We start from the raw sequence: 18691 nt of genomic DNA, 5'->3' as shown, positions 1-18691 counted from the left end.
CGGGCTGGGCGCCCCCACCTCACACCAGCCCCGCCGCGTCGCCCCGGCCCCGTGGGAGCCCGGCCCCGCGGGGGGCGCCTGCCCCCAGCCCCCATGGCCCCGGCCCCGCGGGGCAGCCGGGCCCCGGCCACTCGCGGCGTGGCGGCCGGCGGGGGGAAGGGGCGGTGCCGCTCCCAGCCGCCCGGGGCCAGCCCGGCCCTTCCCTCGCCTCCCGCGGGCGCCGCGGCGGCGGGGCGGGGGGCGGGCGCGGGGCCGCGCAGGCCCAGAGGCGGCCCCGGCCCCCCGCCCCGAGCGGGCGCGGCCAGCGCGGCGGGGCGATGGGGAGCCGCGGGCTGCTGCCGCTGCTGCCGCTGCTGCTGGGCGCCGCGCTGCCCCCGCTGCGGCCGGCGGAGCCCGTTAGCGCCGAGCGGAGCCTGGCGTGGGGCCCCGGGCTGGAGGCGGGGCTCGCCCTGCCCGTCGGGTACTTCTACATCCAGGCGGTCAGCACGGCCGGACGCAACTTCTCCCGCTCCCCGCCAGGTACCGTGCGAGTGCCCGGGCGGGCGGGAGGGAGACCCCGCCCGGGGCTGCAGCTGCCCGCCCCGGCCCCTTCCCCTCCTTCCCATCCTTCCCCTTCCTTGCTCCCCGCTCCGCAGCACTTGCCGTGCCCCGGGCCGGGCCCCGAGCGCAGCGCCCGGCCGCAGCCCCCCGCCCCCCCCCGGCGCAGCGCGGTGCCCAGCCCGCCCCTGCCCGCCGCGGGGCTCGCAGCGCCAGCCCGGGCCGCTCCGAAGGCAGCGGGGCCGCTGGGGCGGCGGGCGTGAGGGAGCCCCCGTGCCCTGCTCGGAAGCACGAACGTGGTTTCTTTAACGCCGCACACACACCAGTTGCTTAAAATGCCTGTCGGGTAAGCACGGCGCTGGGCTCCGTGACCCTGCTGCTGCTCCGTGAAGGAGTTGTCGTTTTCATCTCCGGTTTGCTCGGCACAGGCCGCCCCATGGCCCTTCTCCTGAGGGTGGGAGTTGGGGTTTGCCCTCCTGGTCCCCCTGTGCTGCCAGTCAGCTCTTCGCTGCTGCAAGTTACTTCCGCAGGCTTGACACTAATGATTTTAATTTATAATAAAAGTAACTTTTGCATCGTGGATTTCATAACGATGATAACCCTGAGATAACCACTCAGTGGAACTCCTATATTGCTGATTTATATAGGGCAGAACTAGTTTACTTGGTTCCGTATTATTTGCTGTTCACATAGATGGTACCGAGAGGGTGTCTGCCAAGTAGGCATGGCCTCTTCGCGTCTTGCCTTTAGAAGGCTGAGGCCTGTGAAATTAAAGAGTAGGCCTATATCGTACAGGTTCTATCTTCAGTCTGACAGAACCCCAGATACTTCAGGTCTGGCCTGTCTCCAGCTGCTGTTGTAACTTAGTGCTGGATCATAGCGCAGTTTTGTAATTGCACTGAAGAATGCAACTGCACGCTCGCTGCCAGCGAGGCGGAGGCTGACGTCTGCCACACGGGGAGAGCCTTGGCTTCAGACAGGTTGCTAAAGGTTAAAAGGTGTGAAGATCAACTGGATTCTTGTGCTGGTTTAAATCCTCCAAGATAAACTGATAGGACATGGTTTACTGAGAACCTCGTTTTGACCTCAGTGTGTTCATGTGTGTTAGTATTTATATTAATAAATTCAATGTCTTTGGAATGTTTCCAGGTCCTGATGCCACCTGGCATGGAGTGCTCCATGACATTCTGCAGCCTCCAAACCAAGGCGGTGCATGCGTGCTGCCAGCAGGGAAGAGCTGTTGGCTCGTCCTGCGCTAATTGCTGAGCCGTGCCCAGACTTCTTTAGGAGAGTGCCAAGGATCCTTTAACAATTTAGCGGTACAATTGATCATATTCCAGTGCATGAGCACTGTTTAATGTACTCGTAGAGACACGGGATATAAATTTCAGTTCTCAAACAATTTCAAATGTTCAAATTCTATTTGTAAAATGTCTTTACGAATTGCAATTAATATTTATTAAGGTTCTCCTTTCCAATATAAACTAAACGCATCTCAGACTATCCCTGCTGGGTAGTTAAATAAATACGCATTATCACCTCCATTGCACAAACAAGAATATTGCAATCAGAGTGGGAGAGCTGCAGTTAAGGCTTCCCGTTTGTAAAATTTGTCCAAATCTGTTACATATTTTGTGTGCATTAGAATTTCAGTCAAGTAGGTCAGTCCTTACTGGCATCCAGTATGAAACTTACATAGGATAATTGGTAGATTTTACATCCAGGTGAGTTTTCTGAGTGTTAAGTCTAATCAGCAGAATTAATGTGTAGTATTGCACATCACACAGTAATTTTGACCACAGGCTGTAACTCTTGGACCCATCTTAGGAAGATGACAAATGATGTGGAATTCACTTGTTCCCTAGAAAAAAATATTCCAAAGAATAAAAAATCACTGCTGAAAATAGAGATCTTACTTTTAATATAAACTGCATAGATTTTTTTTTTGTGGATACTTGGATCACCTTACCCTTCTTTTCTGCTAGGTTTTCACCTAGGTTTAACAACTGCCCACCATGTCTTTATGCACAGTTGACCATGACAAAGTCAGCTGTTAACTGTTCTTCAGATGATCTATGTACTCTGCTAATGAATTATTTTGAAGGCCTCCCAGGTATCCTTGCAGGTTTTACGAAATACTTCCAAAGAGAAGTGGTACATTTCTGCCAGCCCTCATTTCAGTGCAGCTAAACAGAGTGCCTCTCAGTTATGCTCACCTTCATATCTGCAGCACCGTAGGACCTTTCTTCAGGTCTTTTGTTGGCCACGATGCCTGGGCTTTTGTGATAGTCACACAGATCTTCCTACACAACCTGTATTTCTTTGTTCCTGGATATATGCCCTTGCAGCCGACCCTGTTGTGAAGTATATACTATTCAAAGGAGTCCAGTTTGCTAAGTGAACCTCTTTTGTTCAGCTGCCTCGTTATTGACACTATTGATTTCACAATTTCCATCTGCAAAAGTAACCAGCAATGATTTCAGTAAAAAACAGTTGAGGGAAAAAAAACTTTTCAGACATTTTAATTTCTCTTCTGTATACATGTTAGAAATAGGGTGGCTGAGTTTTTTGTTCTTCTCTAACAATTTGCATAAATCAATACCTTGTTGCCTTTTCTCTTTCCATCCCTGCATTTCTTCAGTCCTTCATCCATGCATGGAATACCCTTTTCTGTAAGCAAGAGGGGAAAAAAAAAAAAGGCATAAAGCAAGTTTCATCATCTGGATTACTTAAAGTATCCCATTTTGACTGTGTCTGAATTTGAGTCTCTCTTCAGGACTGGAAAATTATTTTGTACTTAAAATGCTGTCCCAGACAGGTTTTCAGGGTAATACAGAAGTACTAGTGGTGATGATTCAACAGGGACACATTTTTCTTGTATGGTTTCTCTGCATTGAGAGAAACAGAGAAATGGTACCATGGTAACCTTCCTCCAATTTTTAAAAAAGAAATCAGCAAAAAGCTGTTATAACTAAATGCTTAAAGGCCTTGGCTCCATTACAGAATGAACGTTGTAAATCATAAACAAAAATCTTGTCACCTCCAGTGAATAATTTGTACTTACGTTAAATATTCAGTCTCCTTTTTCTTCCCCCTCCCTTTCAGTGGGGTTAGCTTTTCCCAGAGAGCTTTGTTACCAGGTCACTCCTCCCTTATCAAACGCTTCCTGCATCTAAACTGCCACCAACTAAAACTAACACATCCTTTGGGTAGATCCAGAGCTCCTCATGTCTCTAGAGCGGTAAGTATATAACCAGCGAGGAACGAAGACCTGCTTAGTTATTTCCTGTGGGTGAAGACAAAGAGATCGAGTTCAGTAGTATTTGACTTGTGATTTCTCAATATTCACTCATTTTTGTGATAACTGAAAGCTTTTTTTTCTCTGGTAGGAAATCTCTATAGCCAGTTAAAATGCTAAAGATGTAATACCAACAGAAAACTCTTTTCTCTGTGATCCTACCTCATGACATGCTCTGGATTCAAAGGGTTCTTACTCCAAATACTACTAGGTGACACTCATAGGGAGAGGATGCTTGGCTGAAGTCAGCTGCTTTTAAGAGAGTTGAAAAAGATGGTTGTGACAAGAGTGACATTTAGAAGCAGAGATGTTTATTCCTTCGGGAGAGTCATGCATGGAATCCTTTGCCAGATTCAAAAGGAGGGGACTCACTCCTGCATTAAGACCTCTGGCGGTATTTAGTTGAGTGAGGAACAGAAACTGTTACCTTTGGAGAAATGTGGTTTTCCTCTTATTTGGACTACAGCTCTGCACTGTCCTTATGAAGAAGACCATTCATGAGGAAACCAGCTCCTTGATATTTTCTTCTCAGCCCTTCCTTACAAACTCGTGTTTGTGCTGGCACTAGATTCAGAGTCTCTGAAGTCTCTTCAGTCTGACAAAGTGAAAAGCAGATAGTTTGGTCATAGAAGTATGGATCACACAAGAGGGAATTAATAAAATGCTGTCCCAACTGTCTTAGAATTTTGTTGTCCTTCTTGTTTAATAAAATTTCCCAAGCCCTAACCACAGGGGCTCAAGCATTTGAAGTGTCATCCTAGTTGGCATTTGTTCATTTTCTCTGTAATCCAAATCCAACAGAAGTCCAGTTCCATCAGAATCATGAAGAACAGAAATTAAAGCAGTCACTTTCTTCTGAAGAGGAGGTCTTTCCCTGTTGCCTTCTCAGCAGACTGATATTCAAGGGTTGCCTCTCTGAGCTCGAGAATGGTCCATCCCTACCAGCAGGAAATCAAAGATGGTGGGATGTAGGGATGAACAAGGAGCTTCTGACTAAACACAGAAGCAGCAAGCATACGATGGGTGTAAGCAGGGGCAGGTGACCCGGGAGGAATACAGAGATGCTGTCTGATTGGGCAGGTGTAGGGTTAGGAAAACCAGAGCTGATCTGGAGTTGAATCTGGTGAGGGATGTGAAGGGCAACAAGAAAGGATTCTAGAAGTACCTCAACAGCCATAGGAGCCTAGGGAAAATGTGAGCCTGCTGCTGAATGGGGCAGGGGACCTGGTGACAAATGACACAGGAAAGGTCAAAGAGTGAAGTGCCGCCTTTGCCTTAGTCTTTGCTGGCTAAGACCAGCCTTCAGGAATCCCAGGTCCCTGAGACCAGAGGGAAAGTCTGGCACAAGGAAGACTTGCCCTTGGTGGAGGAAGATCAAGTTAGGGAACACTTTAAAATCTAGATGTGCCAAAGTCTATGGGTGCCTGATGGCATGCACCCATGAGTGCTCAGGGAGCTGGCTGACATCATTGTGAGGCCACTTTTGATCTTCTTTGAAAGATCACAGCAAACAGGAGACGTTCCTGAAGACTGGCAGAAGTCACATGAAGTTCAGGCTGAACACAAGATGACTTATTTTTACTGTGGAGGTGGTCCAACACTGGAGCAGAATACCCAGAGAGATTGTGGAGTCTCCATTTGTGGGGGTATTCAAAACTCAACAGGACACGGTCCTGGGGAGCTTGCTCTGGCTGACCCAAGCAGGTGGGTTGGACTAGATGGTCTCAAGGTCACTTCCAAATGCAACAGTTCTGTGATTGTCGTTATTCCCTGTTTCTCCATTATGCTTGTATTACCAAGTGTTGCGTGGTACAACATAATCTTGCACAGAGCAAAGAAGAGCTGAAGGATATATTTAGAAGGAACCTGACTACTCTGAATAGTTCTGGATATCTGACTCATGGACAGTTTTGAAACTGCCTACAGGATTCAGACTAATTCAAGGAGAAGAAAACAAATGAGGAACTAAAACTCATTGTTTCCCAGAACTTCCTTTGATGCCTCTAATTCTTGTGTTATCAGACAGAAGTTTTAAAACACACTTTTTCTCTGTAAATGTGTAATCACATTTTGGAAAAAGAACTGCCTTAGGATGTTTTTGATGCAACAAATACCAGAATGTTTAAATGGGGATTAAGCAGGTGTGGGAAACCTTCACTGAAGGCTATTGAAATTATGTGCATACAAGTTGTTTTTCAAGTCTTTTTGTTGCAAATTTGTAGACAGAGAGGACAGTAACTTCAAAGGTAGTCCTTTAATTTCTTTGCTCTTACTATCTTGCGCATCTCTGCTAGTGACTGTAAGGTGCAAGATGCTGAGCGGACCTTTAGTTTAAAAGTCAATTTAAAGTGCTATGATCATAGAGACATTCTTACATTATCATTTTATTTCTACTTCATGGCATCTTGAAAGGTAATCAGTAGCTAGATGTCAAAAATATATGAAGGGGGCAAAACTGTATCCTGCCTCTTCTGTGATGGTGACTGTGCTTGCAGATACACCAAAACAAGCTGAGGAGCTTCAAAACTGGGAGCCAGTCTGAATCAGTTCTACCCACATAGATCCAAACTGTAGAGATCCCAAGCTGTGACAGTCTCAGATCTAAACCAATGTACCATTCATAGAAATTGTTTTGGAGTTTTAAGTCTATTAGCATTGCTTGAGCTCTACCTATACTTGCACAAGGAAATTTAACACTGCGTAGCTGTACTGCCAGTGTGTCCTCAGCCTACCATGTAAGCAAGCAGGGAGGTGTCCACTTATCATTCCTTTGAAAAGGAGGTACCACATATCTGGAGCAACCTTAACATTCCTCGACTCCTCAAAAGTCAGAAGGGCACTTCTGGAAATCATTTTGGACTGACGCTTAATCAAATGAGGGCTTCTCATGGTCGATCTGGTAGCTACTGGAAACAATAGTCTGCATTCCTTAGCGGTGGGAGTGCTGCTTGCCACACTGGCATTTCAAGAAGGAATGAATGCTTGCTTCATTTTGTTTCTTCAATATGTCGGCAAATGAAAGTACTCTGACTTGCTTTGTGGCGTCTTTGGCTGGCATGGGCTTTGAATAGTAAGAAAATTTGAGGGATGATTACAAATAATCCACATTTTATATTCTTACATTGGAACACAAAGCACAGGAGGGGGTGTGTATTGAAGCCATGAGAGATTCTGCTGCTCACACGCACTGACCATATGCTTATTGATTGAGGGATTGACTCTTGACAACAATGTCTGGAAGAATCTGAGCTACTCAGGGTAACTGTTCTCTCTGTGAAGAGGCATGACATGTCAGGAAGCACATATCTGAAATCACAAGGGTTCTGCCTAATTTAATCTGGAGACTTTTGCACAGTAGTTGAATCCAATTTCAAGATCCAGTAAAGGAGACATGATTGATGATTAAATGACTGATGTACTTACCATGTCAGTGCATTTATTTGTGGATACAAAATATGTTAAAATACGGATTGTATAGAATTAACTGTAACATCTCAGTCATTTAGTACTGTTGGGACACGTTCAAATTTTAGTAACGTTGTAATTTTATCTGTTTTTTTTCAGTTTAATTTCTTTCTGTATACTACTTTGTGGTAATGTTCATTTTTGGTTTGCGATTCTTAGACATGTTGTGAATAATCTGTCCCGCTCTATTTTGAAGAATAAAGATGGCGATTACCATTTGTGACAGAAACAAGGGAATAGAACAGATTTGTTTATGCATACTCATATTGTCCACAAAATATTCCATGCCCACTTAAAACGTCACGGTGCATTAATGATGAAATACTGGTGATCTTTAAGCCACAGGTCAGACAGATGTCCAGGAAACATCTCTACTATCATTCTCTTATCCCTGCTTTTCAGTAGCTGGGACTCTAAATTTGCAAGACAGTCAGCTGCAGCCCAAACGTGAACAATTTGTATCTGACTCCTGCATGCTGCAACTGCCTTTCCACAAGCTGGCAAGTATTCTTTTCTCCTGTTATTTTAACTTGGTTTCCTGTCTTTCTTAATCTAGAGGAAATGATTGTTCCTCAGAGCACTAACTTGAATACTTAGTATTAAACCTAATCTTTGCTTCAAAATACTGTTAGCCTTTCCTTCTAACTTGTAATCATTTTTTAACTTTTTATCTCCATCTACAGGTTTTCCCTTTATTAGGTATGTGATGATCAAGAAAATTTAGTAGGATGAGCTTCCATCACTGGAAATTAATGTTACCAACTTGGTATAATACACAAATTTCTAGTGCAGTTAAATTAAATTCCATGGACTTAATCCAGTAGAGTTTGCTCTCACCTTTATTTCATGTATGTGATTCTAATAGCTTAAAAGTGCTTTTATCTGTTTTTATTTCCCTTTTTTCAGGAAGAACACAGTTTAAAGTGGTAATTAAAGCACTTTCTCCAAAAGAAGGCACCAGAATTCACACCCCTCGCCCTTTGGATAGAAATGATGGCACATTTCTTATGCGGTATCGGATGTATGGGAGTGTCAGAAAGGGGTTAAAAATTGAGATACTTTATGGTGATCAGCATGTAGCTCAATCTCCTTATATTTTGAAAGGTAAAGGTATTTTTTTGATTTAACATAATGTATGCTGGTTGCTACAGAAATGCTATGCACTAATTTAGTGCTAGAGGAAGAGATGGGAAATTAGAGGTTTGTTTGCCCTTGTTGGTATAGTCTCACAAACAGTCTCCTTATACAGAGAAGTGAGCAGTGACAGTCTATACATTGCCAAGTTACAGGACGTAGATGCAAAAGCATGTAGATTGTGGCTTGTAACATTGAAGTGATGTGTCTGGACATCTCCTCTTCCCTCTTGCATAAGGAAATGGATCTGTTCAGATCTGTAGGGAGTAAGAGAGCAATGCTTGTATTTTTACTGTTTTCAAGCAGGTATTCCCTTAAAGATTGTGTTATTTTTATCTAAAGTAGAAAATACTACTTGCAAAAACAAGGAGTTTCTGTTGTTCCCAACCCTGTAATTCAAATGTATGTGATTTCTAAAACGTGTGATCCTTCCTAACAGTAAAACCAATATTTCTTTAACCAGACAATATTAAATTTCTTTCCATTAGTCCCGTTTAATTGAGTGCAGGTCTATACTATGGAACAAATATTTAAAAGCAGGGAGAACAAGGCAAATTATTCTCTCATTCCACATCTGCTTCTGTTAACTTCCTTCTCTTGCTTTCAAATGGACAGCTGTTTAGCAAAGAAAAAGATAATACAAAGTTACTTCTCTGCAGTCTTGTTTCAGTTCACTGCTACTTTTAACCAGATTTTGGTCATTTAAAAAAAAAAAATGTCCTCAATACAAACTTAGAAATGTCTTGAAACTGAAATGAAACTGTCATGACTCCTCAAGGTAGTAGTGTGCCTTCTTTTTACTGGTGCACATTTGCCAGCAGCTATGAAACTATGACACAGGACAGAACCCGTTTTGATTAGAAGTCCATGAAGTAAGGGCTTTTTTTCCCCACTCTGAGGCTCTTCCTTATACCTTCTGAAGCTCTCTGCTTCAAGAGGACAGAAAGAATAGTTGATTATACATAAAAGAAAATGCCTTATGCCAGAGTTAAAGACTACTGTATCAAAGTTCTGAACTAGGCTAAAATTGAAGCTGTAATACCTGGGCTTTGGTAGTTATGGACAGTTAGAACAATGCTGAATACCCTACGTGGTTGGCAGGTAGCACAATAATGGAATGTCATTTTGCAGATGAATTTTACCCTGATAACAAAAAGTCTAGTATTTTGATTTGTGAAAAGAGAAGAATGTTTTCTCAGTTATACTGCCAAACCCCAGAAATGTTATGGGGAGGATGATTCCCAGGAAAACTTCAGAATACTTGGAACAAAAAAATGTGAAGCCACTGTAATGTCCGCATTTATATGCCCATGTGTTTGAATTATGATTGGTGTAGAATCAGCAATACAGACTCTCAGTGCTTTGTTTTCTGTAGGACCAGTTTATCATGAATATTGTGACTGTCCTGAAGAAGACCCTGAGATCTGGCAGGACATTATGTCTTGTCCATCCCAAGAACCTCAGATTACAAAAGACTTCATTTCTTTTCCCACCATTGACCTTCAGCGAATGCTTAAGGAAATCCCAACAAAGTTCAGTCAAACAAGAGGTGCTATTGTTCATTACACTATTCTCAATAATCACATCTACCGTCGCTCCTTAGGGAAGTATACAGACTTCAAAATGTTCTCTGATGAAATGTTCCTGTCACTGGCAAGAAAGGTATCAGGTTTTATCATATAAGACTGTTAAGTATGGCAATACTGCATTTTTTGGTGTATTTTCAGATCTATAATTCCCGAAGTAAGATTTGACTTTTGTTTTTTCATTAAGGTAACAGAGTAGCTTAGGGATAATGTGGGGGGGTTGAGATTGACAGTAATGAAATTGCTAGGAAAGCTGCAGGGGCTAAGGTCCGATTCTGCAAGTTTTTTCCTAGTCTCTGTGAGTGTTTCTCTCGTATGTTCTTGCAGGGCAGAAACTTGAAATTCACACCATAAGCTCAGCTAAAGCTATTAACTGTCTAGGTAGGTTTATTGTTTCTGCATGACATGAGAGAACTGAGGAATATATGTAGGAGTGACGAACAGCTTCTATCTTTGTGTTATTACCCTTTCTCCGGTACACATTTAGGTTCGTCTTCCTGATGTGGAGTTTTACCTTAATGTTGGAGATTGGCCAGTTGAGTATCGGAAAGCCAATGATACACCTGGTCCTATACCTGTCATTTCATGGTGTGGCTCTGTGGATTCAAGAGATATAGTCCTTCCAACATATGATGTAACCCACTCGACCCTTGAAACCCTACGTGGAGTCACAAATGATCTCCTTTCTATTCAAGGAAATACAGGTAAATTAGAGATCATGGACTTAAAAAAAGAATTTGTAAATTCCATCGAAGAAGCAAGTTACATTCAAATAATGTGTTGAAGTCTTCAGTTCACAAGTGCCTTAGGAGGTCTCTTAATAAAAGCAGGTTAGTCTTCACAGATCGTAAACGCTTTCAACACTGCTACTAAGCATGTGCTTAATATGAGCCAATTTTCAATAGAGACAGATGTTAAGAAGTCCAGGTTACAATAATGGTGATTTTTAGCTTAAAAGGTATCCAGAAGATACTGTGACTTGTCAAAAGAAAAGTAAATATAATCAGAAGGCCTTTTTCATCCGTGAAGGACTTGAGTATGTTCCTTCTAATCAAACAGTAATCCTTTTCCTGACAGTGATGTGGCCCAATGTTCTGTTTACATAAAAATTAATTTGAATCCTGAAAGAAGTAAACTGGTACTATGCTGCAGCCTCTTTCAAATGAGAAAATACTCTCTGTACAAAAAAATACCTCAAAGTGGGATCTTCTGAATTGTTTTTCTAGCTTTGAAGGAAGAGTCAGTTTTACTGACAGATATCTTCCTCTCCTAGGAAATTAATGAATACTTAGGGCCAGACAGATGGTGTGAACAATGCCTAAGGATTAAAACTTGAGTGAAGAGGCATTTCTTTTTATTTGATTAGTTCACAGTTTCTCTTTTCTTCATTAGTTTCTAAATTAAATATTGTAATTAAGTGATCAGTTTGAAGCACTCTGTGTTCAGTGATCTAGTACAGCTGCTTTTCCAATTAGGAGACAATAAGAGCCTACTCTACTTCAGTAGGTCCTTTAAGGACATTCCCAGCAGAGGATGAGGAAGTATGTATGTAATGTTTTTAAAAGCAGACAGTAAGCAGTGATGAAGTCTTTCAAGCTCTTGCTAAGTATCTTGATAACATAGTATAGCCATTTTTTTTTCCTTTTTAAGTCATCATTCAGTGATTCCTCAAAGACTTAACTAAACTGCTGGGTAACAGAAGTGGGTTTTGCTAAAGAAATTTTGGTTATTGTGGCAGGCTTTATAGATGAATTACTTTAATTATCAGTATTTACTTACATAATTTGATTATAATTCCTTATGTAGCTTTCAAAATCTTTCAAGTTGTTTAAATATAAAATTGTTGAGTGGAAAAGCAGTTCTCTGATTTTTCCTTTTGTAAGTGGTTCAGTTTCTCATCACAAAATTCAAGCCAGAACTGGGAGTTTAAACTCTGTGATTAATAAGTGATTATGGATTCACTATAAGAAATCATGCCTGTTTTACTACATCTCTTGAGTATAATGCCACTGTCATAGTAAGTTCCTTATTTGCAGTACACGTATCATGAACGTTTCATTACTGTTTGCTTTTTTCCTTATCATGCAATGCTCGTAGGTCCACTCTGGGAAAACAAAACTGAGCGAGCTTTATTTAGAGGTCGAGACAGCCGAGAAGAACGTCTCCATCTTGTCAAGTTATCCAAGGAAAATCCAGAACTTCTAGATGCTGGAATAACAGGATATTTCTTCTTCAGAGAAAAAGAAAAAGAGCTGGGAAAGGTTCAGCTGATGGGCTTCTTTGACTTCTTTAAGGTAGCAAGCAAATTACAGTCTTGGATTAATTTTGCTGTCAAGGTCTTACCAACTGAAAAGACAAGGCTTACTTTTGCTAATTCCATTCGGTAAACAGAACAATCATGCTACACTGGGAACACTGATCCACGTGGGGTAGATAGACCATCTGTAATCAAGCGTCATACACACTTCTGAAAAAAGCCCCTATACTTTTTTCATTGGAGTCCCTTAGAGAGAGTTCTTGGGAAAAAAAATTTAATAGGTGATTGAGAAATTGATTTCTCACCGTCAGGGTTTCTTTTACTTGGAGTAAATATGAAAATAATGGGCAGAACTTGTGTCCAATGCAAGTACATTATGGATGTCAGAAAGTCCTTGTAGTAACAAGTTAAAAAAATACATGCACAGTGGTATAATGAGTAAAGGGGACAGAGGCCTGTAAAAAGCCATTATAGTGTGTGGCAACTGAAGTTCTGTTCCAAGGATTAATATTATCAGAAATGCTGTGAAGCCATGAGCATCTGCCAGAGCAGTACATTCATGGTTACTTTTAGTATGATGTTTCAGATTATTTTATATAATAATATATGCTTCAGATTATTCTACATAATACTATAATTTTAAATCAGAATAAATTTACTTGTTTTGAATTTAAGTATAGATTAGTTTTATTTCCTTCCCAGCTCTACCCCTTGCTCTGTCGCAGGACACTTTAATAAAATACCCATCAGGCAGTTCATGTGACACAAAGGTTCTTGACTGTCAGCTTTGGGTTGAAAACAAATCCTTTTTCTATTATGTTACCCAGAATACCATGAAACTACACCTGCTTAACACTAAAACAGCATGATGAGAATTAATAAACACAATTATGTCTTGCCTGTGAAGATAGTCTTTTATACAGTCAGTGTTCCTGTTCTGATTCAAAATGTTTCCCCTTTTTTTCTCTGTCTTCATACTGTAGTACAAATACCAAGTGAACGTAGATGGCACTGTAGCAGCTTACAGGTTTCCATACCTCTTGCTGGGTGACAGCCTAGTATTGAAGCAAGATTCCCAGTACTATGAACATTTTTATATTGGATTAAAACCTTGGAAACATTATGTTCCAGTTAAGAGAAACTTAGAGGACTTGCTAGAGAAAATAAAATGGGCTAAGGTAAGTTCCATTAATAATTCAAGTTCAAAGTGATAAACAAACATGTAAACGATTTATCTTAATACACTCTTCTTTTTGGTATTTCCACATACATATTTTGCATGAACTGAGATCCTGGAATAAAGGAAGTACATTTTGTTGTTAGTATGAGATGGGAAGGCCTTAATTCAAATAACCATCTCTATTCAGGTAAATACTTTAGAATTAATTTTAGGTATGTGCAGAAGTGTTTAATGAGTCAGTGTCTTAGTATACTGATTAATGCAGGTAATTTCCAAAGAAACACGCAGAATCCTAACTGATAATTAATTAATTTATTGCTTTTTTTAGGTCCTGACTAGAACAGAAGTCATTGCATGTTCTGTTTGAATGTACAAAAAATCGCTGCTCTGTAGCACGGTCAGAATGAGATTCTGTAACCAAACAGACTGATATAATGATGTGACTGAAAACGCCATTTGTGCTTTAAGTTTAGCTACTATGTTAAAAAACATAAGAAAAGTTCTGTTCTGAGAGTACTGTACTTCTTCATAAAGAATCAGATGAGAATACTAACAGCTTTGAAATACAGACCTAAAAAACTTGAAAGTAAGTACATGAATTCAGAGTTATTTTTAAAAGGAAGACACTGAATTGCATTGCACAGGAGAGGACAATAGCTGTGGCTTTGTCTTCTGTAAAGCTGAGTACGTCTGGGAGATGTCGGACCTGATTTTGAAGAGGCTTGTGGCTTGGACAGAACAATACAGCAGTAATCAACTAAGTTTTCAAAATTGTATAATTATCCATGAAAGTTCTTATTAATAGCCCTAAGGTACCAGTTGTGACCATAAAAGCAATTCAGTATTTTAAAAAAATCTGTAATTCAAAGTGTGCTTTTGCAGTCACACATGAAGTTGCAGATTTGAATAGCCCCTTTAATAAAACTTCTAATGCCAGCCAGCCTTTGAGTAACTCACCTGATTGCTCTATTATTCATTCATTTTGTCTCAATTTTCCAGGAAAATGATGAAGAAGCAAGAAAAATTGCTAAAGAAGGACAATTAATGGCAAGAGAAGTACTTCAGCCTCACAGGCTTTACTGCTACTACTACAAAGTGCTCCAGGTTAGTACAATAGATCACTGTATTACTTTGCCTAACTACTACTGACATTACAAATTTCATATTCAGTCCCTACTTATATCAGTAGCAGACATGGTTCATATCATTCACGTGAGATCAGTGTGAAGAGCTTGCTAAAACTTGCTTCATCATTAAAGAGGCAACCTGACATAATAGTTTTTTTACAGAATGAGAGAGATATTTTTTTTGCCCCCGTCCCCACAGTCAGACCTGTGTTTAGTGTCACTTGGTATGTAGTTTCTAACAGATACAGGAGATAATCTGTACACAGTTTTCTTCCTTTTTTCATTCATATTTATCCCCTCATGAGTTACTCCATTGTATTACAGAACAATAAATACATGGAAAAGAAATTCCAGAAGTATGGCTAGTAGAGTGATACGGGGTGAAGCAGGCCAAGTAGTCATTGCCTCCCTAGGAGTTGCAAATCTCTAGTGAAAGAAGTTTCTGTTCTCTGAAAGTACTAATTTATTTTTCCTGTTTTGCTGTACAGAGTTAGATCTCAGCTTTAGCAGCCATAGGTTGACACAAAATTTGGAACTGTACTAAAATGACAGCATTATCTGCATAAAGTGGTTAGAGACACAAATAATGACAATATTCAAATTACCATTAATAATAGGTCAGGGGAAAACATTAAAAGAGGTTTTCAGAGGCAGTGTAGCCTATTAGTAGGTGTGTTATAAAAACACCTTGTAAACAGGTTGTAAACAGTGACAAAAGGAGCCTGGATAAAGGCAAGCTTGTGAGTGGAAGGGAGGAAGAAAATTCTGTTTCATGAATTATATGTTAGTGCTTACGGCATTCTTAAGTGTTGTTTACATATTTCAGCAATATGCCAAACGCCAAGCCAGCAAACCTGAAATACGAGATGGAATGGAACTTGTACCTCAGCCTGATGACAGAGACTCAGTATGCAGTTGCCACAGGAAAAAGCCTTTAAGGGAAGATCTATAACTGTACCGGATGGAGAAAATCACCCACTTAACAATGCAAGAATTTAAATAGGAATTAAGCTGTGAAATCTAAGACACTTAGGGACTAGCAAACATTCTTAGTTATGTATTCATGTTGTATTTACATATCCTTTTACACACTGACTTTGATCTACAACGTTGGTTCCCACAATTTTGTCTCCGTGACCACCACCAGACAGATACTGACCCTGTAATGGGGAGCATCTAGGGGTTTTTTTTGATGTACTGCACCATCAGGAAGAAGAGTGCAGTGCTGCTCGTGTTCCAGCTGGGACCTAGTTACCAAAGTTTTATGAGGAACCAGTCATCCACAAAAGATCTTCCATGAGTCAGTGCAAGTTATTCTAAAGAAGCATTTGCAACATACTAAAGCAGTGTTATGATTTCTTCATAAAGTTTACGTCAGTGTTAGATTGTTTCTTGTATACAAAACAATTTTCTAACTAGACAAAGAAAATGAATATTTGAGATTTACAGATATCGGATCTGGTGTTGCTTTGAGATTATTTTGTGGTCTATGACAGATGACAGAATAGGGAACATGATCTAATATTTATCAATTTCAGAGGAAAATGGAGAGGAGGGGGAGAGATCAGAATAATATTTTTATAAGCACCATCCTTGGCTGTGAATCACCAAAATTAAATGCTGCTTTAAAGCAGATTGTATAGCTATCACACAGTGCCTTGAGTGCCAAGACACCACTCTGAAGACCTGCTCCCTGCCTATGACTGTATCTCTGAATATAGTAACAGGTCCACAGAAGGACTTAGGAACTTCAGGTGAGGCCAGGTGACATACCAGTGTCTAGTTCAACAGTACAGTCTACAGTATTCTAGGCTACTTGAGTATTCACACATCTGAAATTTGTTAGTAGAGTGTTAAGACCGCCTAGGTTTAACTTCTATGTAGAGCTAAGGATGCCACCACCTTTTTCACTTGGGTTCATGAACTACTTTTGCCTGTGCCTGAGTTCCCAGAAGGACCTTATCCATTTTCCAAATTTAGATCATACCTAACCTTATACTGAGATCAGACTTTATTGTTTTGGTTCAAACATATGACAGAAAAACCTGTCCTGCACTTTCTATGTAGTAGTCCAGGGCTTAGAGACCATACTAAGCAATTGGGAAGCCAGTTGTCCTCCTTGGTTTGATTCAAAGCCATTTTTTCCAGGGCGTCCCTTAGCTCCAGGCTGGAGAAGAGGTTTTCCACTGAAATTGTGCAGCCATGAAGCTAACAATACAAAATTCACAGAGCCAGAAGGAGCTGGTCATACCATTGCAGCAAAGTGTGCCTTTGGGTGGGGCAGAGGAAAAATCCTAGTCCTGGATGTGTATCCCAGTACCTCGGTTGATTTTTACCTGAGTTTGGCTACTTCGAAATGCATAAACAGTCCTGGAATGAGACACCAATGCCAATACCAAGATCAATGCCCACAGGCACCCATTTCTGCCCTCTGCATTGTTGTCTTGGCTAATATAGCCTGTCTGAGTAGCTTCCTACTCAGCTACACTCATACAGTATCTTTCATGGATAGTAAATTGTCCCTACAAAAAAAGGAATGGAAGCGTCTTTAAGACTGTGGACTCATCTCATTGCTTAGGTACCCAAAGTGTAGTGCTCTACACCTCATGCGGGCTTCATTCTTGGTTCTACACTGCAAGTTACTCATTAAATATATAAGACAAAATTTCTGCACCAGAACAGGGAGAAAAACCAGATTTTTCGGCGTGCCAAATATGGAAAGAACTTCAGGTTTTCAAAGAGGTTAATGCAACTGTCTGCCAGTCACATTATGCCAGTTAAGAAAAAACCTGGAACACAGTGCTCTGCCCGTCATCCTCTTTGTTCTGGTTCTAACACTAATATTGGTTGTATTTTTATTTAGCATGATAATCAGTCCTAGAACTTTAGACTATAAATACATATTCAGCTCATCTGACATAAAATTTTCTACATCAAAATTGAGGAACAGGGTTCCAGTTGCTGAAGCTGACACTTAAAGCTGAGTATGTGCTCCTCTTTCATTCTCTGTGCAGTGTCATTTTTATGATATAATGTTATTTTGTGATACTATCCATTATACCATGTGCATTTTATATTCACCAGTATTTATGGAAGTGGCGTGCTCAGCAAAGGCAATTAAGTGTACCAGATGGTTGAAGCAACAAAGTTTTCCACCTCTCACACACGTATTTCAAACCAAAAGTCCAACAATGATCAGTTTATTTTTTAAAAAATAGGAGGGAATGAGGGGAGTCATGATGCATACTTCAGGGTTCTTTGGAAATACCTGTGTAGAAAAAACTTGCCTGGCTTGAAACAGAAGTCTTTCAAACTGGAAGAAGAATCAGATAAAATTTAAATGGTCATGAATAAATAAATGTGAATATTTCATCCCTCCTTTCTCCCCTCATAAAAAGGGAAAAAAACTATTCTAAATTATCTGCCAAAAAACCCTTCTTGCTTTTGTAATAAGCATCCCTTCAAAACAAAGACTAGTTTGTCACAGGGTGTTTTACAGATGCTTTTATAGCTCAGAGGCAAGATATACTCTGAAAAATATGAATACATGCCTCTTCCTGCCAAAATTAAAAAACAGTAGAGACATGGTAGAAGTTTCACTAAAAGCGCTGAGTCATTTCAGAAAATCTGGTTCAATTTATAACTACAGATCTTCCAAAGATAAAAGAAGGTAAGGCAAAGCCTCTCTTGTTTCCATTGGTGGTACTATATGCAATTGAAATTGTAATGAAGAGCAATCGTAACAATTGCCCCACCAGGCCAGAAAAGACATCAGATCTATTTCAGTTTGATGACAGGATGACACTTATTGGCCTGGTGTGTTACAGGAATTGCTAAATATTCAGTAAAACTTGTTTGTACAAGTAAAGTATAATACATACATTACACAGTATTTTCAAACAACATACATACACTAGAGTTTCTATTATTCTGTAGTAGTTCCTGAACAGCAACTAAGTCTCTTGTACACCTAGCACTTGGTGGTAATTTTAAAAAATAGTTACTATTCCCACACTACTGAATTTTGCTACAGTAATTTCAGCTATTAATGCACAACATAGGATTTAATATAAAGAACAAAATCTGTCCTGTTTTCATCAACGGTGA

The 18691-nt window shown here is 40.6% G+C and overlaps 1 protein-coding gene across 1 annotated transcript; it reads left to right on the top strand.

Annotated features, from left to right (window-relative positions):
• Positions 1–317: 317 nt before the first annotated feature.
• POGLUT3 (protein O-glucosyltransferase 3) lies at positions 318–17956 on the top strand. The gene is made up of 8 exons (XM_037376897.1): positions 318–519; positions 8207–8404; positions 9810–10096; positions 10508–10724; positions 12118–12314; positions 13261–13455; positions 14457–14561; positions 15411–17956. Exons 1-8 carry the CDS (start codon positions 318–320, stop codon positions 15534–15536), a joined length of 1527 nt encoding a protein of 508 aa, XP_037232794.1. The 3' UTR covers positions 15537–17956.
• Positions 17957–18691: the final 735 nt, after the last annotated feature.

The sequence above is a fragment of the Falco rusticolus genome, chromosome 2 (assembly GCF_015220075.1).
Source record: "Falco rusticolus isolate bFalRus1 chromosome 2, bFalRus1.pri, whole genome shotgun sequence".
Lineage (NCBI taxonomy): Eukaryota > Metazoa > Chordata > Aves > Falconiformes > Falconidae > Falco > Falco rusticolus.
The sequence above is the reverse complement of the archived record's forward strand: the minus strand, read 5'-3'. Positions and strand labels throughout refer to the sequence as shown.

Bases quoted from the DNA above. Each gene is read 5' to 3' on its own strand.
- POGLUT3 (XM_037376897.1), top strand. From the start codon at position 318: ATGGGGAGCCGCGGGCTGCTGCCGCTGCTGCCGCTGCTGCTGGGCGCC. The intron at 520-8,206 runs GTACCGTGCGAG...CCCTTTTTTCAG, and splicing joins CTTCTCCCGCTCCCCGCCAG to GAAGAACACAGTTTAAAGTG. The intron at 10,097-10,507 runs GTATCAGGTTTT...GTACACATTTAG, and splicing joins TCCTGTCACTGGCAAGAAAG to GTTCGTCTTCCTGATGTGGA.